The 27,428-nt window shown below is 39.7% G+C and overlaps 1 protein-coding gene across 1 annotated transcript; it reads left to right on the top strand.

The window, feature by feature from the left end:
- Window positions 1-301: 301 nt before the first annotated feature.
- Window positions 302-21,000, top strand: LOC136874580 (uncharacterized). The gene is made up of 2 exons (XM_067148219.2): window positions 302-367; window positions 18,576-21,000. The coding sequence occupies exons 1-2, from the start codon at window positions 360-362 to the stop codon at window positions 19,825-19,827; spliced, it is 1,260 nt and encodes a 419-aa protein (XP_067004320.2). The 5' UTR covers window positions 302-359; the 3' UTR covers window positions 19,828-21,000.
- The last annotated feature ends 6,428 nt before the right edge of the window (window positions 21,001-27,428 follow it).

The raw sequence follows: 27,428 nt of genomic DNA, 5'->3' as shown, positions 1-27,428 counted from the left end.
TAAAATCTCATGTGAATTGTCCGGGATTTGAACCGAGCCCGCCTTACTGAGAAGCCAGTAGCTTAGCCTCTCGGCTAATACACCTCAGAAAAAGAAGACTGAAGTAGGAATACTGCAATATCAAGAAGAATGTGCTCAAACATTAAGGAGCAAGCGGCGCCAAGGTTTCATCAGATGATATGTTCAACAGTTTCGTATTCGACAGATTCATTGAAGTCACACCAGGACGAACTGCAGGTGGAGGGGGTCACATGACTTGCATCAAATATTTCCTTTAAAGCCTGATACAGCCGTGTGGAGATAACACCAGTTGACTCTCTCAATCAAGACAGGACAGAGCAAAGTACTCTCCTCTTACTATGGCTCCGTGAGTAGCGATTTGTTTATATTAACTATTTAACCAGTCTACCTCTGCAACTAAACGGTTAATGCTATTAGATGTCGTTCTTGGAGGCCAAGATTCCATTCCTGGCCCTGTCAGAAATATAAGATTGTATGTGGTTCGAAAGGTGCACACAGCTCAACTTCCCTGGAGGTATAGCTAAATATAAAGTCGAGCCACCACGGGTAATGCGAGTACATAAATTCACTTACAATCTCTTGTCTGAATTTTTGGCTGAATGGCCATTGTAGTGGCTTCGGTACAGAGGATCGTGTATTCGATTCTCGACCGGCCCGGGGATTTTAACCACATCTGGTTAACCTCCTGCGGGTGGGCGCGCTAGAATACATCCACGGTACCATTGCCTGTCGTAAGGGGCGACTAAAGAGGGGACCAGGGGTTTTGACTAGACCATAGGTTGGCGACTAAGTTTCCCTATCTGAGTCTGGCATGTTTCCACTTTTTTGTGTCAGGCTCCGCACCTTCATCTTTCCTATCGGACCTTCCTTAGTCAACTCTTGTTCCTTTCCGGCCCCGAAGGTATTAGCCTGGCTTCTTAGCAAGGCAGCCGTGGTTCGAATCCCAGCGGAATTTTAGAAACAAATATCACGTCTTTGTGACTCCGGTTTCATGTAAAATTGGTGACTCGTGGCTGTGGTCACGATATCAGTAATCACACAAAACGACTATCTTGCTTCATTTAATAATCGATGTCCATTGGTCTAAGCTAATCCAAGCTACGTGTCTGGTATATTGCCCCTTTATTTTCTTTTTAACAACCTCCGTCCTTTCAATTTGTAAGACATACTGTACACGGCACTACTTAGTCTGGCACTGTTCCCACATATCTGAACCCTCTTTTTCACTTCTAATTTCCCTCGTCGACTTCCCTCGCTCAACTCGAGTACATTTTCGACACCAACGAAACTAGGTTTATAAAGTCTAAGGATTTTTCTCAGAGTCCGGTTCACTTATGTCGTTGTTTGGTGTTCTCGGCTGGCCTGAGTTCGACTTTCTGTTTCTGTTACGAATTTGTGAGACTGGAATTAGGTGAACTTAACATCAGACACGCTCAAATAATTGAGCAGAGTAGGCAGACGGTGTCGTCGCGATTGCGAACAGTCTTGATTGCGTACAATCGCGATTGTGGACACACCATTAGTAGTCTCGATGTGCCTATTTCCTACTGATAAGCCTTCGTGAAATAAAGTATTTCTATTGTACATTTATTACCTGTGCAAGTGCGTAAAGGTTCATTGTTAGCGCTAACCGTGACTGCGTGGCCTTTTGTTTTTAGAGCATCTCGCTGATTTTCGAGGTAGGCCTGCCGTGTAGCTCGGCACATGAAGTTAACGGCATGAACCCGTACGTTTAACCGTACTCGACCTTTAAAACAATGAAGACCTAGTCCCATAATTAGCGGCTTTTTTTTTTGCTTTGTCAGAATAACTGCCTGCACTTTTTAAGAAGTTTGTAACTTCTACAACTAATTATTTACGCATTAATTTAGGCTTATAATTCTTTCTCATCTATAAGATTCGTCATAATTTTACATACATACTGTTAATAATATCCTCTTATTTACAACATACGTTTTCTGAACGAACGACACTTTCGCTTACCCCATTCTGAGGACTAATGACATTACGTCCAAAAACCTTTCCTAGTTGCCATCCTCATTGTATGTCCTCGTGCTTCGAGCAATTCTTTCGTCCAGTTACAGTACTTTCTTTCTCTTTTAGTTCCTTCCAAATTTAAGTCCATCCGCATAACTGAATGATCTGAATTCTCTGCTTCCAGCTTTAGACAGGTGATGAGATCCCTTATTGTTGGTTGAGGCCTTCCAATTTTACTATTGTTTTTGTAATTCCACCCTTCAATGTTATTGTTTGTTCTGTGTCTAACATTAAAACAGTTCCACTTAGATAGACTCATTCAGCAGCCATTGCTCAACAAAATAATCGAAGAATTCTGTAAATTTCACATCCGGCGGAGCTTGACTCTTAATTAGAATCCATCCACACTTTATACATCTTCAGGCTTCAGGAAAACAAGTGCAGCACATTTTCTTAATTTCGTCTGATTTCTTCGTTTTCCTTGTAAAGAGTCAGGAAATAGGAATGACTTAAATAGTCCGAAGATATCTGATGTGAAAAATTTAAGTGGGCCACCCTGTATGTCACGCAGGGTATTATAGAATGATATTACATCATTCTCTAAATTCTCACTCATCGTCGCCATAAGACCTATATGTGTCGATGCGACGTAAAGCCACTAGCAAAAAAAAAAAAAAAAAAAAAATCTCACTCCTTGTACATTATTCTCGACGTAATGATGCTTATACTATGAGATCCACATAAAACGAGTGCTATATTTTTGTTCATACTGTAGGGCATATGTAGTCTTTGTTCTAAATGACATTCGAACTATGGGAGTTCAGTTCTGTGAAGCAATCCGCGTGGTTTCGCCATAGTCCATGCGTTACTCTCTCTTTTCCCACCATTTCGATATCGAAATTCATCACTGCTACATGAAGGACGTTCCGAAGATATGGTGCACGCATTCCTCGGAAGAGAGAGAAATTATTGGCCTTAGGAAGTCGGAAACAACAGGTTATCTGGTAAGCGATACTGCCAAGCATGGACATCTTGTTTGCAAAACGTGCTGGAAGATGTCAGGGCCCGACTAGGGCAGTATTCCCGTACATAATTACGCCGTTAGTTTCAGGAGACTTATTCCTATGCCACATGTCAAATGAGTCTCTTGCCCTAAATGAAAGTTTATTTGATGTCCGGTAGAAACATTTCATAGACATTATGGCCTCCCAGATCACCGGATCTCATATATTTATTTTGGGTTACCTTAAAGATGGAGATTATCGCAATTGGCCAAGAACAATTGGAGATCTGAAGAAGAATACTGTCATGGAAATCAACAATATACTGTACATCCAGAGGTACTGCATCTAAGTGTCAAAACTTTCGACTGCAGGGCAGTAAGAGGCCATATTTAGCTTCTACTGAGAGGGTAGGAATTCTGCCACAGATACTGTATGTTTATAAACTTACTGCATATTTGTAAGTATCACCAAACAGGAAGAAGAGAGTATTAAAAGCAACCCGTTTTAAGCGCTTATTAATAACCCTGTAGTTACACAACCGGCGTAGTTTATTTGCTGGTGACCCGAAAAATAAATTTAATAAATAGTAACAATGTTATTTGCTTTACATCCCACTAACTACTTTTACGGTTTTCGGAGACACCTAGGTGCCGGAATTTAGTCCCGCAGGAGTTCTTTTACATACCAGTAAATATACCGACACGAGGCTGACGTATTTGAGCATCTTCAAATACCACCGGACTGAGCCAGGATCGAACCTGCCAAGTTGTGGTCAGAAGGCCAGCGCCTCATTCGCCTGAGCGACTCAGCCCGGCTAGGAATATATTTCTAACGTCAATAATGAGTAAAGAATTCAGGCATGTTTACGATAAGCTTCCTTTTCACTTTAACTCTTATATGATAAAAGGATCATTTTTCTTATCGCAGGTCAATAATGAGAAGTAAAATGTAAATCAACAAGGTGTTATTGAAGAAACGACGTAATGCTATCTCATCTTTCTAAGAACTGTTAGGTGACACAGCAATAATAATTACAATAACATTATGCGCGCCAAAAGCCAATATGCAATTTCAAACTTCTCAGCAGTGTTGTTATCTTGTGAGGGCATATGACGTTGTTGATGGTCATTCGTCCGTCCGATCGGGACGTAAGGGTTCGTTTACATTGGATGCACGCTTGCGCGAGTAACTGGTGATGCGAGTTTGCACAAGTGGCTTGCATGTGCGTGAAGTGCTTATACTGTGTGCACCACGGTCTCGTAAAGGCTTCCAAAGTAGATTCATCGGACGACGAGAGTTTTTAATGGAATCAGTTGTAATGAGGAAAGAATGAGTGAATGGATATTTTACTGAGAGAAGAAGATGGAGACTACAAACGTATTTATCCTAATCTATTCAAACAACTGAAATATTTCTTTCGGTATTTCCGAATGATGCCTTTGTCTTTTTATTACATCCTGGAAAAATAACTCCATTAATCTTCAGACAATCAAACTTTAGGATCTGTGTATCTCCAGAATAAAAGCTCGTTGTTACATTGAGATAATCTTAAAGTGTTACATGAATTACCTACAACCTTTAAATAAGCCGTTTTCTTAAATTAATACATGAAGTAATTTTATTTAACTTTCAAGTATATACCACACAGATCCTTACGTTTGATTGTTTGAGTAGATAACAAAAAATACGTGTTTATTCTCTATCTTTTTCTCTCAGTAAAATATCCTTTCACTCATTCTTTTCTTATTATAACTGAATCCACAGCAAAAATCGTTAAAATGAAACACTGTTTTCCATTACAAAACTCTCATCGTCCGATGAATCTGTTTTGGAAGACTACTGGCGACCGTGTTGCATACAATATAAGCACTTCACGCTCATGAAGGTTATGGCATATCTGCACAGTTAAACTCAATAGGATAAGGTTAAATGTCTATAATAATTCTTACAGGTTTTTATCTATATATATAAAATAACATGTCCTGACTGACTGACTGACTGACTGACTGACTGATTCATCATCGCCAAGCGAAAACTACTGGACATAAAGAAATGAAATTTTGGGGATACATTTATATTAGGATGTAAGTGCTCACTAAGGGAGAATTTTTGGATATTCCGGCGCTAAGGGGGTGAAAAGGGGGGTGAATATTAAAAATGAGGATATCTATATCTCAAAAACTTAAAAGTTTACAGACGTAAAAATTAGTATTTGGAATCTCCTTTAAAAATAAAGAAAGACATACTTTTGGTTTTCGGAAAATCCCATTAAGGGGGGTAAAAATGGGGGGAAATGTGTTGAACACCTTTTATGAGGAGACTTATATATCAAAAACTGAAGATGTTACAGACATGAAAATTGGTATTTGGAATCTGCTTTGAAAATAAAGAAACACGTATTTTTGTGTTTTTGGATAATCCGATGAATAGGGGTTAAACAGGAGTGACAAAGGGGGTGAATTTTAAAAAAGACTAATCTGAAAATTATCTCAGACAGGTAACATATTACAGATTTGAAAACTGGTATTTAGAATCTCCTGTAAAAATAAAGACATATAAATATTTTTTCGAAAAATCCACTTAAAAGGAACTAAGAAAGGGGGTGAGTGTTTAAAATTAGCATTTCTACAGTATATCTAAAAAACTTAAACATGTTGCAGACGTGAAAATTGGTATTTGGAATCTCCTTTAAAAATAAGGAAACACTTATTTTTTTGTTTGTATGAATATATATATAGCAAAAAAATTAAGATTTACAAACGTGAAAACTGGTATTTGGAATCTCCTTTAAAAATAAAGAACACGCATTTTTGGGGGAGGGGGAATGAACTTGGTAGGGGGGATGATAACGGAGATGAATTCCTTTTACGAAGATGCATATCTCTCAAAAACTGAAAATGTTACAGTCGTGATATTCGTATTTGGAAGCTCTTTTAAAGAAACGGGTACTGTTTATTTTTGGAAAATTCACTCAAGTGGGGAGTGTGAAAGGAAGTAAGAAAATGAGTTTTTTTCTGGAGAAACTTATATCTCAAAACTGAAGGTTACAGACGTGGAAATTGGTATTTGGAATCTCCTTGAAAAATAAGGAAACACTCATTCTTTTGTTTTCGGTAAAACCCTTAACGAGGTGTGTGTGCGTGTGTGTGTGTGAAAGAACTGAAAAATTAGTTCATTTATTTGTATGAATATACAGTATATAGCAAAAAAATTAAGATGTTACAAACGTGAAAACTGGTATTTGGAATCTCCTTTAAAAAGAAAGAAACACGTATTTGCGGGGGGCGGGGGATGAAAACGGAGATGAATTCCTTTTACGAGGATACATATCTCTCAAAAACTGAAAATGTTACAGTCGTGATATTCGTATTTGTAAGCTATTTTAAAGAAACGGGTACTGTTTAATTTTGGAAAATTCACTCTACTGGGGAGTGTGAAAGGAAGTGAAAAAATTGAGTTCTTTCTCTGAAGAAACTTATATCTCAAGACTGAAGGTTACAGACGTGGAAATTGATATTTTGAATCTCCTTGAAAAATAAAGAAACACGCACTTGTGGAGGGGAGAATCATTTTAACGGACTGGGGTGGAAAAGGATTTGAATTCTTTTTATGAGGATACTTATATCACAAAAACTGAAGACGTTATAGGCATGACATTTGTATTTGGAATCTTCTTTCAAGGTAAAGAAACACGTGTTCTTTTGCCTTCGGAAAATCCACTTAAGGGGGTTAATGAATTGAAAAATTAGTTGAATTCATTGTATGAGGAAACTTATATCTCAAAAACTAAAGATATTAAAGACGTGAAAATTTGGTATTTGGAATCTCCTTTTAAAAAGAAAGAAACACACACTTTTGGGGAGGGGGTATTAGCTTAACGGGTAGGAAGGGGGATGAAAACGGAGTTAAATAACGTTTATGAGGATACTTATGTCTCAAAAAATGAAGATGTTACAGACGTGAAAATTAGTATTTGTTATCTTTTTTTTAAATAAAGAAACATGTATTAGTTTTTTCGGAAAATCGACGTAAGGAGTGTGGGGTTGAAAATAATTAAATAAGGAGTTGAAATATGCTTATGAGGATACTTTATCTTAAAAATCTGTTACAGACGTGAAAGTTGATATTTTAAATTTCCTTTCAAAATAAAGAAACACGTATTTTTTATCTTTGTAAAGTCCATTTAAGAAGAAGAAGTTGAATTATGTTTGTGAGTATACATTTATCTCAATAACTGAAGGTGTTACATACGTACAGACATGAATACGGGTATTTGGAATCTTCTTTTAAAAAATGAAACACGTATTTTTTGTTTTCGAAAAATCCAGTTAAGGGGCTGAAAGGAATTGGAAGAGCGTGTGAATTTTTAATATGAGTGCCGGTATATTTACATTATATGTAAAAAAATTAACATGTTAGAGACAAGATACTTGGTATTTGAAAAGTCCTTTAAAAATAGAGGAACATGTACCTTTTTGTTTTCGTAGAAGGTACTTAACGGCGGGGGGTGGGGATTTGGTGAAAAAAAAGTGAAAAATAGTTGAATTATTTTAATGAGAATACTTATATCTTAAAAACTGAAGATGTTACAGAGGAGAAAATTGGTATTTAGAATCTCCTTTAAAAATAAACATATATTTTAGTTTTCGGAAAATACACTTAAATGGGGGCTGGGGTGCGGGAAGGACTGATCAAGGGATTGAAATCTTTTTATGGGGATACTTATGTATATATTAACAACTGAAGATGTTACAGATTTGGGAATAGGTATTTGGAATTTATATAATTTATTCCAATCCCTTACTTCTCGTCCTTTAAATGAATATTTGCCCCAATTCGTCCTCTTGAAATCTAACTTTATCTTCATATTGTGATCTTTCCTACTGTTTAAAGCTCCGCTGAAGCTACTAATGTCATTCCACGTCATCTCTCCGCTGACAGCTCGAAACATACCACATAGTTGAGAATCTTGTCTCCTGACTCCCAAGTCTTCCCAGGCCAAAGTTTGCAACATTCTCGTAACACTATTCCTTTGTCGGAAAACACCCAGAACAAATCGTGCTGCTCTCCTTTGAATATTTTCCAGTTCTCGTATCACGTAGTCCTGATGAGAATCCCATACACTGGAACCATACTCTAACTGGGGTCCTAGCAAAGATTTATACCCCCTCTCCTAAATCATCCGTGACCTCTTTGACAAGTTCTAGGCAGCAAAGCAGGCCATTCAAGAGTTTTTTATTGCCTGCTTCTAATTTATTTCTCACCTATTCTACTTTCTCTTTTTTGAAGGCTCAACATGAAATGGCGTATGGCTTTTAGTGCCGGGAGTGTCCGAGGACATGTTCGGCTCGCCAGTTGCCGGTCCTTTTTTGGTTTGACTCCCGTGGGTGACCTGCGCGTCGTGATGAGGATGAAATGATGATGAAGACAACACATACACCCAGCCCCCGTGCCAGAGAAATTAACCAATGATGGTTAAAATTACCGACCCTGCCGGGATTCGAACCCGGGACCCCTGTGACCAAAGGCCAGCACGCTAACCGTTTAGCCATGGAGTGATGGTTATGTACAGATTTTAGCATGATTAGCCTAGGATTACTTCTTATTTCTACATCCTGATACAGAGTATGTTCGACATGACTATCTAAACCTGTACTATTGAAATGGGCCACAGCTTTCTGTGTTTCTTTGATTATGTATTGTACGTCCTGTGCCTGCGAATTAAGAAAATTACCTTGGAATGTGTGCCGCAAAACTGTACTTAAACAATGCCCTACACAAGGTACTCGCCTAAAGCCTCCGTGAATCGTTAAGGCCTCCCTAATATTGCACCTTAATATTTTACAATCGTAACCCTTTGTAAATGTTGTTGTTGGAGTCATCAGTCCTTAGACTTGTTTGATGCAGCTCTCCATGCCACCCTATCCTGTGCTAACCTTTCCATTTCTACGTAACTACTGCATCCTACATCTGCTCTAATCTGCTTGTCATACCCCTACCGTTCTTACTACCTACACTTCCTTCAAAAACCAACTGAACAAGTCCTGGGTGTCTTAAGATGTGTGCTATCATTCTATCTCTTCTTCTCGTCAAATTTAGCCAGATATATCTCCTCTCGCCAATTCGATTCAGTACTCTTCATTTGTGATTCGATCTATCCATCTCACCTTCAGCATTCTTCTGTAACACCACATTTCAAAAGCTTCTATTCTCTTTCTCTCTGAGCTAGTTATCGTCCATGTTTCACTTCCATGCAATGCCACGCACCATACGAAAGTCTTCAAAAACATTTCTAATTTCTATATCAATGTTTGAAGTGAGCACATTTCTTTTCTTAAGAAACCCCTTCCTCGCTTGTGCTAATCAGCATTTTATGTCCTTCTTACTTCTGCCATCGTTAGTTATTTTACTACCCAAGTAACAATATTCATCTACTTCCTTTAACTTAATTTCCTAATTTAACATTTCCTGCATCACCTGCCTTCGTTCGACTGCACTCCATTACTTTTGTTTTGGACTTATTTATTTTCATCTTGTATTCCTTACCCAAGACTTCGTCCATACCATTCAGCAGCTTCTCGAGATGTTCTGCAGTCTCAGATAAAATAACAATATCATCGACAAATCTCAAGGTTTTGATTTCCTCTCCTTGGATTGTGATTCCCTTTCCAAATTCCTCTTTGATTCCCTTTACTGCCTGTTCTAGGTAAACATTGAAAAGGAGGGGGGACAAACTGCAGCCTTACCTCACTCCTTTCTGGATTGCTGCTTCTTTTTCAAAGCCCTCGATTCTTATCACTGCAGACTGATTTTTATACAGATTATAGATAATTCTTCGTTCTCGGTATCTGTTCCCAGTCACCTTCAGAATCTTAAATAGCTTCGTCCAATCAACATTATCGAATTCCGTTTCTAGATCTACGAATGCCATGTACGTGGGCTTGTCCTCCTTGATTCGATCCTCTAAGATGTGACGTAAAGTCAGGATTGATTCACGTGTTCCTACATTTCTTCCGAAGCCAAATTGATCTTCTACCAACTCAGTTTCAACTTCTTTTTCCATTCCTCTGTAAATAATACGTGTTAAAATTTTGCAGGCAATAGATACTAAACTAATGGTGCGGTAGTTTTCACACTTGTCAGCACGGGCTTTCTTGGGAATAGGTAAAACAACATTCTGCTGAAAATCGGATGGGACTTCTCCTGTCTCATACATCTTACACACTAAATGGAATAACCTTGCCATGCTGGTTTCTCCTAAGGCAGTCAGTAATTCAGAGGGAATGTCATCAATTCCAGGTGCCTTGTTCCTATTGAGGTCACTCACAGCTCTGTCAAACTCTGACCTCAAAATTGGGTCTCCCATTTCATCAGCATCAACAGCCTCTTCATGTTCCAGAACAGAATTATCTACATCTTTACCTTCATACAACTGTTGGATATGTTCCTGCCATCTTTCAGCATTGTCTTCATTCCCTAGAAGTGGCTTTCCATCTGAGCTCTTAGTATTCATACACCTAGATTTCCTTTCTCCAAAGGTTTCCTTGATTTTCCTGTATGCAGCATCTACCTTTCCTAGCACCATACAACCTTCGACATTCTTGCACTTCTCCTTCAGCCAGTCTTCCTTAGCTACCTTGCACTTTCTATTCACTTCATTCTTTAATCGCCTGTATTCTTTTCTGCCCTCTACATCTCTAGCGTTCTTGTATTTTCGTCGTTCACCAATCAGGTCCAGTATCTCCTGAGTTATCCATTGATTCTTAGTTGATCTTTTCTTCCTTCCTGACATTTCTTCAGCAGCCCTACTGACTTCATTTTTCATGACTATCCACTCTTCCTCTATTGTGTTTCCTTCAGCCTTTTCATTTAGTCCTTTTACAACATGTTCCTTGAAACAATCCCTCACACTCTTTTGTTTCAACTTGTCTAGATCCCATCTTTTTGCTTTCTTTCCTTTCTTCAATTTCTTCAACTTCAGATGGCATTTCATGACCAACAAGTTGTGGCCAGAGTCCACGTCTGCTCCCGGGAAAGTTTTGCAATCCAACACCTGGTTTCTGAATCTCTGCTTAATCATCATGAAGTCTATTTGATACCTTCCAGTGTCTCCAGGTCTCGTCCACGTATAAAGCCGTCGTTTGTGGTGTTTGAACCAAGTATTGGCAAGGACTAAATTATGATCAGTGCAGAATTCAACCAGCCGACTCCCTCTTTCGTTCCTTTGTCCCAATCCGAATTCTCCTACTGTATTATCTTCTCTTCCTTGGCCTACTACTGAATTCCAGTCTCCCATCACAATTAGATTCTCGTCACCTTTGACATATTGTATTAAATCTTCTACCTCCTCATATATTCTTTCAATTTCTTCTTCATCCGCTGAACTAGTAGGCATATAGACCTGCACTACTGTGGTGGGCATTGGTTTGGTGTCTATCTTGACAACAATAATTCTTTCACTATGCTGGTCGTAGTAGCTTACCCGTTGCACTATTTTCTTATTCATTATTAAACCAACTCCTGCATTTCCCCTGTTTGATTTTGTGTTGGTAATTCGGTAGTCGCCTGACCAAAAATCCTGTTCTTCCTGCCAACGTACTTCACCTATACCAACTACATCTAACTTTAGTATATCCATCTCCCTTTTCAGATTCTCTAATCTACCACAAGGATTCAAACTTCTAACATTCCACGTTCCGACTCGCAGAATGTCAGTATCCATCTTCCTGATGATCGCCCCCTCTCGTGTAGTCCCCACCCGGAGATCCGAATGGGGGACTAGCTTACCTCCGGAATATTTTACCCGGGAGGAGGCCATCATCAGTACATCATTCATACAGAGAGAGCTGCATGTCCTCGGGAGTTAGTTACGGCTATAGTTTCCCGTTGATTTCAGCCGTGTAGCAGGATCAACACAGCTAAACCATGTTGAGTATTATAACAAGGCTATATCAGTCAATCATCCAGACTGCCGCCCTTGCAACTTCCGAAAGGCTGCTACCCCACTTTCGATGAACCATTCCTTAGTCTGGTCTCCCAATAGATACCCATCCGATATGGTTGCACCTGCGGCTCGGCTATCTGCTTCATTGGGACACGCAAGCCTCCCCACCGCGGCAAGATCACATGATTCGCAGGGGAGGCCTTTGTAAATCTGGAACTAAATTCCTAACGCAGCACATTGGGGTGGTAAATTGTTTCATGATGTTTTCATCAGACTTCGGAGTATTGGGGAGAAGGCAGGTTAAAACAACTCTGTTTTACATTGCCCACCCATTATTGTAGTGAAGTGCACGGGAAATAATACGATGATTTTTGTAATCATCAGTACACATGTCTGTAGTTACAGCACATGAATAACACTGCATTCCGTCACGAATATCCGGTGTTATGAAGCGATGAATACCATCGGACACTCCATGACTTTGCCGAGAAAGAGTCGTTTGGTGCGGTAGCTTTTATTTTACCAAAGTCATTTTCTACATTAATTCTTGAGGTACGAGTTGAAACTCTAACGCTCATATTTTAACAGAAGCCTCCGTTATTTCATGTTTTATAGAGCTATCGAAAGGGGGGTAGCAGCCTTTCGGTAGTTGCAAGGGCGGCAGTCTAGATGATTGACTGTTACGGCCTTGTAATAATACTCAACATGGCTTAGCTGTGTTGATACTGCTACACGGCTGAAAGCAACGGGAAACTACAGCCGTAACCACCTCCCGAGGACATGCAGCTCGCTCTGTATGAATGATGTACTGATGATGGCTTCCTCCCGGGTAAAATATTCCGGAGGTAAACTAGTCCCCCATTCGGATCTCCGGGTGGGGACTACACGAGAGGGGGCGATCATCAGGAAGATGGATACTGACATTCTGCGAGTCGGAGCGTGGAATGTTAGAAGTTTGAATCGTTGTGGTAGGTTAGAGAATCTGAAAAGGGAGATAGATAGGCTAAAGTTAGATGTAGTTGGTATAAGTGAAGTACGTTGGCAGGAAGAACAGGATTTTTGGTCAGGCGACTACCGAATTATCAACACGAAATCAAACAGGGGTAATGCAGGAGTTGGTTTAATAATGAATAAGAAAATAGGGCAGCGGATAAGCTACTACGACCAGCATAGTGAAAGAATTATTGTCGCCAAGATAGACACCAAACCAATGCCCACCACAATAGTGCAGGTCTATATGCCTACTAGTTCAGCGGATGAAGAAGAAATTGAAAGAATATATGAGGAGGTAGAAGATTTAATACAATATGTCAAAGGTGACGAGAATCTAATTGTGATGGGAGACTGGAACGCAGTGGTAGGCCAAGGAAGAGAAGGTAGCACAGTAGGAGAATTTGGATTGGGACAAAGGAACGAAAGAGGAAGTCGGCTGGTTGAATTCTGCACTGACCATAATTTAGTCCTCGCCAATACTTGGTTCAAACACCACAAACGACGGCTGTATACGTGGACGAGACCTGGAGACACTGGAAGGTATCAAATAGACTTCATTATGATTAGGCAGAGATTCAGAAACCAGGTGTTGGATTGCAAAACTTTCCCAGGAGCAGACGTGGACTCTGACCACAACTTGTTGGTCATGAAATGCCATCTGAAATTGAAGAAATTGAAGAAAGGAAAGAATGCAAAAAGATGGAATCTAGACAAGTTGAAAGAAAAGAGTGTGATGGATTGTTTCAAGGAACATGTTGCACAAGGACTAAATGAAAAGGCCGAAGGAAACACAGTAGAGGAAGAGTGGAGAGTCATGAAAAATGAAGTCAGGAGGGCTGCTGAAGAAATGTTAGGAAGGAAGAAAAGATCAACTAAGAATCAGTGGATAACTCAGGAGATACTAGACCTGATTGATGAACGACGAAAATACAAGAACGCTAGAAATGAAGAGGGCAGAAAAGAATACAGGCGATTAAAGAATGAAGTGGATAGAAAGTGCAAGGTAGCTAAGGAAGAATGGCTGAAGGAGAAGTGCAAGGATGTCGAAGGCTGTATGGTCCTGGGAAAGGTAGATGCTGCATACAGGAAAATCAAGGAAACCTTTGGAGAAAGGAAATCTAGGTGCATGAATATTAAGAGCTCAGATGGAAAGCCACTTCTAGGGAAAGAAGACAAAGCAGAAAGATGGCAGGAGCATATCCAACAGTTGTATCAAGGTAACGATGTAGATAATTTCGTTTTGGAACATGAAGAGGCTGTTGATGCTGATGAAATGGGAGACCCAATTTTGAGGTCAGAGTTTGACAGAGCTGTGAGTGACCTAAATAGGAACAAGGCACCTGGAATTGATGATATTCCCGCTGAATTACTGACTGCCTTAGGAGAAACCAGCATGGTAAGGTTATTTCATTTAGTGTGCAAGATGTATGAGACAGGAGAAGTCCCATCCGATTTTCAGCAGAATGTTGTTATACCTATTCCCAAGAAAGCCGGTGCTGACAGGTGTGAAAACTACCGCACTATTAGTTTAGTATCTCATGCCTGCAAAATTTTAACACGTATTATTTACAGAAGAATGGAAAAACAAGTTGAAGCTGAGTTGGGGGAAGATCAATTTGGCTTCAGAAGAAATGTAGGAACACGTGAAGCAATCCTGACTTTGCGTCTGATCTTAGAGGATCGAATCAAGAAGGACAAGCCAACGTACATGGCATTCGTAGATCTAGAAAAGGCATTCGATAATGTTGATTGGACCAGGCTATTTATGATTCTGAAGATGATAGGGATCAGATACCGAGAACGAAGAATTATCTACAACCTGTATAAAAATCAGCCTGCAGTGATAAGAATCGAGGGCTTTGAAAAAGAAGCAGCAATCCAGAAAGGAGTGAGGCAAGGCTGCAGTTTGTCCCCTCTCCTTTTCAATGTTTACATAGAACAGGCAGTAAAGGAAATCAAAGAGAAATTTGGAAAGGGAATCACAGTCCAAGGAGAGGAAATCAAAACCTTGAGATTTGCCGATGATATTGTTATTTTATCTGAGACTGCAGAAGATCTCGAGAAGTTGCTGAATGGTATGGATGAAGTCTTAGGTAAGGAGTACAAGATGAAAATAAATAAGTCCAAAACAAAAGTAATGGAGTGCAGTCGAACGAAGGCAGGTGATGTAGGGAATATTAGATTAGGAAACGAAGTCTTAAAGGAAGTAGATGAATATTGTTATTTGGGTAGTAAAATAACCAACGATGGCAGAAGTAAGGAGGACATAAAATGCAGACTAGCACAAGCAAGGAAGAGCTTTATTAAGAAAAGAAATTTGCTCACTTCAAACATTGATATCGGAATTAGAAAGATGTTTTTGAAGACTTTTGTGTGGAGCGTTGCATTGTATGGAAGTGAAACATGGACGATAACTAGCTCAGAAAGAAAGAGAATAGAAGCTTTTGAAATGTGGTGTTGCAGAAGAATGCTGAAGGTGAGATGGATAGATCGAATCACGAATGAAGAGATACTGAATCGAATTGGTGAGAGGAGATCGATTTGGCTAAATTTGACGAGAAGAAGAGATAGAATGATAGGACACATCTTAAGACACCCAGGACTTGTTCAGTTGGTTTTTGAAGGAAGTGTAGGTGGCAAGAACGGTAGGGGTAGACCAAGGTATGAATATGACAAACAGATTAGAGCAGATGTAGGATGCAATAGCTACGTAGAAATGAAAAGGTTAGCACAGGATAGGGTGGCATGGAGAGCTGCATCAAACCAGTCTATGGACTGATGACTCAAACAACACAGAGCTAGAACGAGATCGAGTGCAATAATGCCTTGCTAATGTGCAGCTATTTGAGTTTCGAAAGAGGCACTCTCCTATTTTATATTGCACAAATTCTGTTTTTTTCTCTCTTGTTATAAATAACAATATAGAATCGTTCGCATACTTCATTCTTTCCAGGTTTATTTTCTTTCAATGCATTCTATTCATTTTTTATTTTACTCTCGGCTTCACTTTGAATATCCATTTTCAAAGACCACCTAACCGCAATGAACTGAACATAGGTATTCTGGATTCGTCACCAATGTGGCCCAAGATATTTGAGCTCGTTATGACTTAAACCTTGTGAACCGCTGGGCGTCCTCACTTCCTAGCGAGTACACTTACCGGCCAGCCAGCAACATCTTCACATGGCGTTTGGAAATATAAGCAATTTCCTCGGCTTGAGCTAAGCTTGTTCTTTCCTCTAATTACAAGATCAGGATCACCTACTCTAATCCTCTGAGTCCTCTTCTTCAGAAATATAGCCTGCCATTCAGTCACTACATTGCCTAGTCAAAATTTGATCTTACTTTCGTCAGCAATCTCCCATGATCTATCCTATCAAAAGCCCCGGATAGGTCAAAAGCGATACAATCCAATTTACCTACTAAATCTAAAGTACCTGCTATGAATCCTACAAGATGAGCTTCACTGAAATAATTTCTACTAAACCCGAAATATCTTCTAGCAAACCAGTTTGTAATTTCAGAAACATATCTATTAGGATAAGAAATAATGCTTTTCCAAAGCTTACATGCAACACGCGTCAAACTGGCTGGCCTGTAATTTTCCGCTTTATATTTATTACCCTCCCTTTGTACACAGGGGCTATAATTGCAACTTTCCGTTAAATTGGAATAGTTCCCTCATGCAAATGGTAAGCATATGAGTACTTCAGATATGGTACTATATCCCAACCAATTACCTTTAATAAATTCCCAAAATTCGATCAATTCCAGCTGCTTTACTAGTTTTTAAATTTATATCTTATTGTAAGTGTCTTTGTTATCATAGGTAAATTTCATTACTTAGTCACCTCCTCTATCTGGACATTAGCCTTGTAACCAACAATCTTTACACACTGTTGACTGAATACTTCTGCCCTCTGTATAACCTCACATACACACTCCCCTTGTACATTAATGATTCTAGGAATATCCTACCCGGAAACTGTTTCTGCTTTGAAGTACCTATATAAACAGTTCCATTTTTTCACTGAAACTCGCACGGACTGCCAACTGGGCTAAGTTTATACTTAGCTGCTTTCTTTGCCTGGTTCACTTTCTACTAAATTATTACAATTTCTCTTCACTTCCACAAACATTTCTAACTCTATTTTCTTCCAACCTCCACATCCTTCTTAGTCTCTTGATTTCTTTATTATAATATATAGAATTTTACCTGTCCTTACCAAATTTAAAGGTATAAATCTGTTTTAAAAATTCTCAACAATAGCTTTAAAACCCCATAGAGTGTTTATATTTTATTTACCATTCCCCACCCTTCATAATTACTTTTTAAAATCTCCCTCAGGTCCGACCTATCAATCATATGGTACTGCCTAACTATCCTACTTTTACAACCTTCCATTCTTTCGAACATATTTTTAACTACGACGAAAATAACTTCGTGATATACCAACTACCGTTTCAGTTTCACTATGGAGCTCACCTGGTTTTACCAGCACCACGTCCAGAATATTCTTCCCTCTAGTTGGTTCCATCACTTTCTAATTGAGATGTTCTACCCAGATTAACTTATTTACTATTTGTTGGTCATGTTTCCTGTCATTTGCATTACCTTCGCAATTGGCATTTGATAAATTAACATCACCCGCAACAATCACGTTCCTTTCTGTGTCGTTTCCACGTAGCTAATTGTTTTATCAAATTTCCAGTAGGTAACTCACGTCTCTGAAAACCAGTAGAAGTAGTTAGTGGTACATGAAGCCAATAACACTACTATTAAAATTCTAGAACCTTCAGCTTATGTTGAAGCAACATATATTTACGGACGTTCTGCAATAGAATGAATGCGCACCCTCCCATCAAGATTCGCCCCAGATAAAATGAGTGTATAAGAACCCGTACTGTCCGCCTCCGTAGCGTAAAAGTTAGCGCTATTAAATGGAGTCCTAGGTTCTATTTCCGGTACTGCCAGAGATTTAGTAATGGAAGGAGGGCTGGTACATTGTTAAAATGGCACAAGCAGCTCACCTGCATTGGTGGTCTGCCTGGTGATAACTGCGCCACCTCGGGACGAGGTAACGGGTTTAATTGTAACTCGTACTCAGTCGGCGGCAACAAATAAACAATGTAGTGGAAGGTTTTCACTCTCAATTTACTGAATGATTGTTGGTCACCCTGTTAACATCTGGAGATTTATTCAACAGCGACAGGTCGATACGTAGACTCCAGTTGCTCAACTGTTAGGAAGCCATTTAAATGTGAAACAACCACTCAGCAAAAGACAAATTGCAAATCAACATAAGAGTGTTCAATCTTGTGGCTAATTATCAAGAGTACAATAAATAAATAAAAATAAATACTTGTTCAATGTTTGGGACTATAATATAATCAGGTATACATTATTCATGTTCACTTAATATTCATTCAAAATTCGACTTGGCCTTGATTCCAATTATATCTCTGAAAGGGTCCGTAGGAATGCTCGTCCAAGAAAAGGGGGTTCCCATACTAATTAGTTTAAGAAACACTGGTCTATAGTATGTAATCCAAGAGTAGTGAACTTGTGAAGCCAATTGTTTAAATAAAAGTACTGATGCTCTGTTTGTACTAATATCATTTTATTTCTATTCCAGATCTAACGACATCGTTGAGAGGGATGATGGCAGTTGGATTACAGACATCTTTCTTCAGGAAGTTCTTCAAACCATTCATCCTGCTCAAGAAATATCCATTGTCAATAAGGATATTCAGTTTGCAGTCGGCAAGGGTGAAAACTATCTCAGTAAATTATATCGTGTCGAAGTCCAATACAAGCGGAGTGATAATGGAAATATTGAAAACAACCACTTCATTATTAAAGGCTATCCTGATGGTGAATTTTTCAGAAAGTATATCAGTGATTTGGGAGTATTTGATAGAGAATTAAGTATTTATCAATCCGCTTTGCCAGCAATATATAGGTTTGCAGAGGAAAGATGTCAACATGATCAAATTCCATACATTTTTCCTAACGTTTTTAAAATTTCACGCCCAAATACTGTTGTCATGGAAGATCTGAAACATCAAGGATTCAGAATGGCCAATAGGAAAGCGATGTTAGATCTTCAGCATTGTTATATTGTGGTGAGAAGTCTAGCTCATCTACATGGTATGTCAGGAGCTCTTCATAAGCACCATCCAGACATATTAAGTCAGTATGATTGTGTTTCGTTCGGTAGAAACAACCAACAGAATTTGGAGAAATTACTACCTGCGCGAATGAAGGCTCTGACGAGATCCATTAAGAACTGGACTGGATTTGAAACCTATGCAGCTAAACTTGAAAAACTCATACCTGAATATATCAACACATTGGTGGATATTTGTTCGCCCCAACCTGGTGGATTTCACGTCTTAACTCATGGAGACTGTTGGATTAATAATTATCTATTTAAATACTCGTCGATGGGGGAACCTACTGACGTGCGCTTCGTTGACTTCCAGTTATCTTTCTTAGGATCACCTGCCATGGATTTAACGTATTTCCTTTACACTAGTTCCCAGAAGGAGGTGAAAGCTTCACATTTGGATGAAGTGCTGAAAATATACCACACACAGCTCTGTGAGACTCTTGCGGCTCTAGGCTGTAACACGGACGTGTTCAGTTTCCAAGACTTGAAGAATGAAATGAAGAGAGTAGCGTTATACGGATTATTTGCAGCTACCACTGTCCTCCCCATGGTTGTAGCGGATGCTGAAGAATCTCCAGATACGGGTACGCTAACGGAGGAAGATTTGAGCAACAAAGAGAGGTCTCCATGGGACAAAGCTCTAAACAATCCTCGTTTCAGAGAAGCTTTGCAGCAGATGTTACCTCACTTTGACAAAATGGGAGTGTTTGATTAGTAACCTTCCTTATCCTAATATGTTCAGAATGTGCTGTAATAATTTAGATGTCAGAGTTCCAATAGTGTTAAAACTCCAAAACTGGATTGTAGAGTGCAACGGTTTTAAGATTTCATCAGTTACAATGACAATATTGATAAAAGATCGTTTTCAATTTACCATATTTTATCAGGATTATCCTGCGCGTAGAAATATACAAATGCTGTATTTTTCAATTGGTACTTATTAATTCAATCACATGGCTGTTGAACTAGGACTGAACAAGTTATCTTCCCTGAAATCCTCATTTAATGGTCGAGTACTAGCAGACCTTTTACAACGGAAATATACACTGACTTAGCAAATGTCATGGGTAGTCACCTAATAGCGTGTGGGGCCTCCTCTGGCCCTGCGAACTGCAGTGAGACGCCGTGGAATTGAGTCGACGAGTCCCTGTAGTCCTCTGGATGCAGCTGACACCAAATCGTTTGCATAGCGGCCGCCAATGCTGGTCTGTTCGTGGGTGTAGGATCCATGGCACGTAGCCTGCGTTCCAGGACATCCCAGATATACTCGATAGGGTTCATATCGGGGCTCCTGGGTGGCCATAGCAGCCGTTGGACCTCCGCTGCATGTTCCTGGAACCATTCCCGGGCGACGTGGGAGCGATGTGGCGGTGCGTTATCATCTTGAATCACCGCAAAACCGCCCGGGCGCTGGAAGGCCAAAAATGGGTGGAGATGGTCTCCGAGCAGCTCAACATACCGCGTACCATTCAAAGTCTCTTCCAGAACAACTAGGGGCCCATTCCATACCAGGAAAATGCACCCCAGACCATAACAGAGACACCAGCGCCCTGGACCAACACCTTCGAGGCAGGCGGGATCCATCGCTTCATGTGGTCTACGGCATACACGATGCCTCCCATCGGCATGGTGCAGTTGAAATCGTGATTCGTCCGACCATATCACGTTATGCCATTGTTCCAGTGTCATTCCCTGGTGACTGGCGACAAATGCGCGTCGTTGTGCTAGATGACGTTGGGTTAACAGTGGCACCCGTGTGTGCGGCGCCGGCTCCAATACCCCATAGAACCCATGTTCCTACGGATTGTCCACTTGGAGACGTGTCTAGCACGGCCTGTGTTGAATTGAGCCGTGATTTGTTGCACGGTTGCCCGTCTGTCACTATTGACAATCCGTCTCAAATGTCGCCGGTCACGGTCATCGAGGGTGGCTGGAGGCCGGTCTTTCGTCTGTTGTGGACTGTGACACCCGCATTCAACCATTCACGACACACCCTGGACACGGTTGTTCATATGAAGCCGAATTCCCGCACTGCTACCGAAATCGAACTTCCCATCCGTCACTCCATTCGAACGGTGTCAGCTCACGACGACGTTCCATGTTACACCTGTCACATGCACATCCACTGCTCACAAGGTCTCGTATACAACTGCCACTGGCACAGGGGCCGTGTGGTGCGCAGACAACACACCTGCGCATCAGTGCTCTGCTATCCCATGACATTCGCTCAGTCAGTATATATACTCTACAGGCTCTACGAACATAAGGACGTAAGAATAACAATGTTAATTCTATTTGGTTTAGAGAACCACTGCTTTCTTCCCAGTAGAGAAACTGATCTTCAGTAACAAGCTTGTTGTTTCCAAATGTATCATACGCATTTAAGACAAGGCAACGGAAGGTTCATCGTGAATCTTTTGGTGATCGTAATATCAAATTTCATCGTGCTTGTGCGATGTGCATCAGATATCTTAGACGTATTTTGCTTATAACCGTAACTGGTCTCATCAAACCTATTGCTAAATACGATCAGTGTAATCCAGTATAAGCTACGTATGACCATCCTGAACTATAACGTTCTTCTGCCAGTTACTTTAAACAGCAAGGGATGCGTAAAAGAAGATTCAAGGGCGAATAAGTTTGATGATTTCTTTATTGCGTCTTAATGCACACAGCGGCGAAAGAAAGACGTAGGCCTATTACCTACGAAATTACCGTTCTTAGGGTTGCGGATCAAGTTTCGTATTAGACGAAGAAAACTGAAGAGATTTGTACTCGGCAAGCAAGGTTGTATTACACAATTCCATTATTTTTCTTATAATAATAATAATAATAATAATAATAATAATAATAATAATAATAATAATAATAATAATAATAATAATAATAATAATAATAATAATAATAATAATAATAATAAAACAGTTGGGTAGTAAGAGAATGAAGTTCCAAGGAGACTAGAAACCAAGTGGACTGAAGAAAGGAAGACAGCCCAAGGGGAAAAAAGTGGAAGCCGTATCGAAGACCAGAATGGCGAATCATAAAAGCACTGCGTGATCTAACAGGGTCCATAAGCAAATAATAATAATAATAATAATAATAATAATAATAATAATAATAATAATAATAATAATAATAATAATAATAATAATAATTATGGTTCAAAATTGAGTATACCTGTAATAATAATAATAATAATAATAATAATAATAATAATAATAATAATAATAATAATAATAATAATAATAATAATAATAATAATAATAATCCTTTCATGCATTAGTCCTATAGAAGAACTGTTACGGTCTATACAAAAGATTTGTATTTTCACGCCATGTCTTCCTCGGGCGTCCCAGAGATCTCTTCCCATCCTGTTTAAGCGTTCTAACCCAATTTCTCTGGTATTCATAGATGTATTCCAATACAGGTCTGCTTTTAAGATCATTCAGCACATCTGTATTTCTTTTGTGCTCCAACTTGGTGACTCCTGCTGTTCGCCGCATCTATTTCATTTCAGCTGTAGTTATTCTTCTCTCATCGCATTTCCTCAGAGTCCACGCTTCATTTCCATGGCAAAGAACACGTCTTACCAGGGTTTTGTACGGGTGTGGTTTTGAACTAATGATGGTCTAAAAAACTTTATTGATGTTTCCCAAACATCTGTTGAATTTGGAGATTTTCTCTGGTATGTCCACTTCTTCAAAGAAAGACACTTTGTAGTCGAGGTTTTTAAAATCATTTATTCTTTCCAAAATGTTGTTATTTAAGGAGATCTTGCTTCTTTACTGGTTTCTTGCCAGAGAAGGCCATTATCTTAGTTTTCTCAGGGGATATTTTCATTGAGTATTTTTCCAAGGCCGTTCAAAAATATTTTTTTTTTCTGAGACTAGGTTTAGGTTATACACTGAACCCTGTAATCATCATCTGAGGTGGCGACCAGCACTAAGTCATCTGCAAATAATATTATATCCAGCTGTGGATTTCTGTTAATGCGGATAGAATTATGTATTGTTTCTCTAAATTCTCGTATGAGAGCATTCATATAGATTATGAACATGAAAGGGGAACGACCGCAACCCTGTCTTACTCCTGTATTCATTATTTTCCACTTTGATAATTTATCGTTGACCTTTACGGAAATCAGGTTATGTTTGTAAAGGTGACTTATGTTCTGCACCATCTGTTGTGGGGTGTGATCAGATCAGTGGCGGTTTCTGGTATAGCGCAATGGAGCAATGAACCTCCAGTTTATTTCCAAATTTTATTCAACTTAATATTCATAACTCCCTTGTCAATCTCGAAGCTCTTGCTTAGCCCATCTATCCGTAATATACTCGTACTAGCTTTCAATTCATGTAAACTGCGCACCTTCCGTGGCTGGATACTTGTCTGGAATGAACCCACTTGGAAGGAAATCTCTCCGTCCGTACGTGGGCGAAGGGAGTGGCAAGGTGCGGGGGGACATCGGCCGGCACGTAGACAAGACCAGAATATCGCAGAAACATATATCCGTGGTTTACGCATGCGCAATATGTCACTCTCTCTAGTCGTGTTGCCGGGGGGTGTTGGAGCAAGGTCTGTCTAGACCACTGAACTATAGGTATTACCTACAGTTCAATGGTCTAGACCAGGGCCTCTCAAACGCCCAAAATCTCACGCGTGCAGATAGAGGCGCAAGAGCTCCGTGCACTGTGCATCGCTGCCGCTCGGCATGGCTCGGATCAACGCTTCGTCTCTGGGCTACTCGGCTAAGCTCGGCTCAACTCGCCTATACTAGGCTCAAGTCAGCCCGGATTTGGAGCGCTACGGCGCAAGTGTGAAAGAGGGAGACAGGGGGAGCGAGCGAGATAGGCGTGAGGAAAGAGACAGTAAGCGCTATTGCTCCAAATCGAGGAGTGGGGGGGTCTGCACTCTGGTCAACCAAGCCAAGTCGTCTTTTGCACCGTGCACAGTGCATGCACCACGCGCATGCACCCTGAGAGGCCCTGGTCTAGACTGACCTTGTGTTGGGGTAAGTATGTGCCTGCCATCTGTTGCCCTTAAAGGAATTCAACTACGTAGCAGAAAATAGTGCACATAATTAGCACTAGTGTTGAAGAGCATCATTCTGCAGCAGTCACATTAAATTGCCAAATTCCAATTGATGTCTTTTCCCAAATACATCAATATTTACTAAACATCTGTTCATTTGCCTTCTTTTGAATAATTACTTTTTGAGAGAAAATTAACTTAAAAAACACCGAGGCAAAGAGTAGCGGGAATGTAATACCAAAGAAAACGCCAATTGCCTAGCCACAGGAGTTCTTAAAATTAAGTTACCAACATTGCGAACATACATCCCTAAAGTTTACTCTGTTTTTCAAGTGTGATGCTAGTGTTTACAACAGTTTGCAATAGTTATCATAATTCGTAATATTATTGTACTCGGTGCAAGCGCCTGAGTGTTTCTCTGCACTGTTGTGCCGTTCAGAAACTTAATTTTTAGGACATAAAGAAGTTAAAATATTTTCTTCGTGTGTGTATTTTTGTGCACTGTAGTTGCGTCCATAATTTTGGTCCAGGGAAAGGTAAGGAACTACATAATGAGTTTGAACAGTGATACGATACTTAAGAAGACAAACTTTTCTTCTCTCTCTCTCTTGAGCGTAAACTTAAGATTAAGATTAAGGATGCCGGACGCCCAGTGCCTAATCTTGATATAACGAGGCATCCTAAAAGTAAAAGTAATGAATCGTGCGTAAATTCAGAATGGATTTATACCGTATAAAAGAATTGAGTGGATCTGTGATTGCGAAATTACTAATATGTTGTTTTGTTTTCCTTTTTTTTTTTTTTTTTTTTTTTATTCATGGGTGATGAAAGGGAAGGGACTTGGACCAAAGTCGGAGTGGTAGATATAGGATATTTGTCCAAAAAAATAATAAAGAAATACAGAAGTTCTAAATCTCATATGCTTGCCCAGTTACAATTCGATCTCCTGGGAAGACACGATAACCGTCAGTAATTTGACTGTGCTTACAGGCAGTCTGTGGAAAGAGACAACGACCAAGTACGGAAAATTCGTTATGTGCTGTGTAAAGTTCTGTGGCGCGTTTGAGATGGCATTGCGTGGGCATGACGAAACAAGTGAATCATCGAATCCTGGCATATCGAGGCCTCGCCAATTTTAGTTCTGAAATTGACGTTGCATTAAGAGACCATCTGTCCAAAGCTACTGTTTTCAAAGGCACCTGAAAAGACATTCAGAATGATTTGCTTTCGTGCATGTATGAAATCTGTCGCTAGAAAAAAAAATCACCACAGCGCACTTCATTTCGGTAATCGCAGATGAGACCACCGATATATCAACTACAGCACAATTTGTTATCATTCTTCCCAACGGTAAGCCAGTTGAAAGATTCTGGGGTTTCCTCTACCCTCTAGTCACGATGCTAAGACAATAGCAGAGTGTTTAAAATTTTCTTTGAGCGAAGTTGTGGATAATAGAGATAAGTTGATTTCACAAGGTTACGATGGAGCAAATGTAATGAGTGGTCACCATTCGGGGTGCAAGTTCTCATCAGGGAAGATTTTAGGCATGCACATTATGTGCACCGTTATGCCCATTCTCTGAAATTAGTCATGGCTCAGGTGACAGAGAAGAGGGGAGATATTGAGGTGGGGGGGATTTTTCCTTCTGTTAAACCCCAGTGACGAAAGTCACGCGCCACCACTGGATCAGATATTAAAATATTAAGTAAGGTACTGCGGTTTACTTTGTCAAAAGCTTTTTTGAAGTCTACGAAGGCAATATGTGTTTCTGCATTAAATTCCCTGTGTTTTTCTAGAAGGATTTTCATTGTGAATTAGCCATCCCAGCAAGATCTTCCCTTTCTGAAGCCGAATTTTTCCTCTCCCAGAATGTTCTCATAGTGTTTGTATAGTTTATTTTTAATAATATTGGCATATATTTTATAACCAGAATTTAATAAACATGTGCCTCTGTAGCTTTCACAATCATTTTTGTCGCCTTTCTTGAAAATGGGTATAACTTATTGCTTTATTCCAGTTTTCAGGTGGGGCTTCTCCTTTCCAAATTCTATTTAGGAACTGGGTGAATCTTTCTTGGAAATATTCGCATGAATATTTGAATAACCCCAAATTTAAGTCATCTTTCCCAGGTGTTTTATTACACTTTAGTGTTTTCAGGACTGTAACTTGTTCTGCCATTGTTGTGATGTTTGGGACATCACTATATATTTTTAATTATTGAATTATATATATTTAATTGATAAGATGTATATATTTAAAAACTGATAGGTCATTTTAAAATTAATATGTATATATATATATATATATATAGGGTTTTTATCATCCATTTCAATCATCATTTCATTTCTTTGTATCGCGGCTATAACGTACTCTGAACGAACAAATTATTGGGTAAAGTATTTCAACATCACGCATATTTATAACTTGCAGTAAACTTTCCAATAGCCGTTGTGAGGTGACCAGAGTCAGTAGGCTAATTTCAGCCCAGTTCCAGGAAAAGTACGTCATCAAGGTTACGAGAGACCTTACCCTCTCCACATCATGAAGAGACAGTTGATACATTATTAACACCCACTTTTCAAACGATGCTTGGGGACGCTTTATTTCAGCGGGAAAGTTCAGCCTATGTGAATGAACGTAACGAAGCAACGTGATGGATGCACAGCTATACATCGGAGAAGGGATGAGACCTCGAATCTTACTGGACCATGTGATATGGCTGATGGAAGGAGACTTTTGAACCGATATATACCACCGACAAGGGCTGGAGAGGATATTCTCATTCAGACTCATATTCAGATTCACACTGAGATTCGGACATTCTGATTCTGATTCTCACGCTTGGAAGATACTCTTACTACGATTCTACGTCTACGCATCGGAGAAGATTTTAACTTAGTTCACTTCGCATCTGAGTATATTCTACTCAAAAGTTACTCTCATTGGGACTTGTTATCTCAATGACGAGAGGTAGTCAACGGGAGACCGGTTCTGACTGGTATAGGGGAGGAGAGCTTTCATTATGAATTTAGCTACGCTACTGTTCCGTAATACGGAAGAATACGAAGGTATTCTCTCCATGAACATAACCCATGGTGGTTTTGCACTTAAAATTAGGACTCATTACGACTTTATGTAAGGAGTACAATAGGAAGTGTTAAAGACAGGAAATGTGGATGTAGGACTGGAATCCAACAACAGATGAGGCAGCCTGTACGAGAGATCCACCCATCTTCAGCTTCAAGAAAACAGAGTCTACATTTGGTGAGCTTATGGCATAAGTTA

Source organism: Anabrus simplex, chromosome 1, assembly GCF_040414725.1.
Source record: "Anabrus simplex isolate iqAnaSimp1 chromosome 1, ASM4041472v1, whole genome shotgun sequence".
Lineage (NCBI taxonomy): Eukaryota > Metazoa > Arthropoda > Insecta > Orthoptera > Tettigoniidae > Anabrus > Anabrus simplex.
This window is presented reverse-complemented; position numbering and strand designations above follow the sequence as displayed.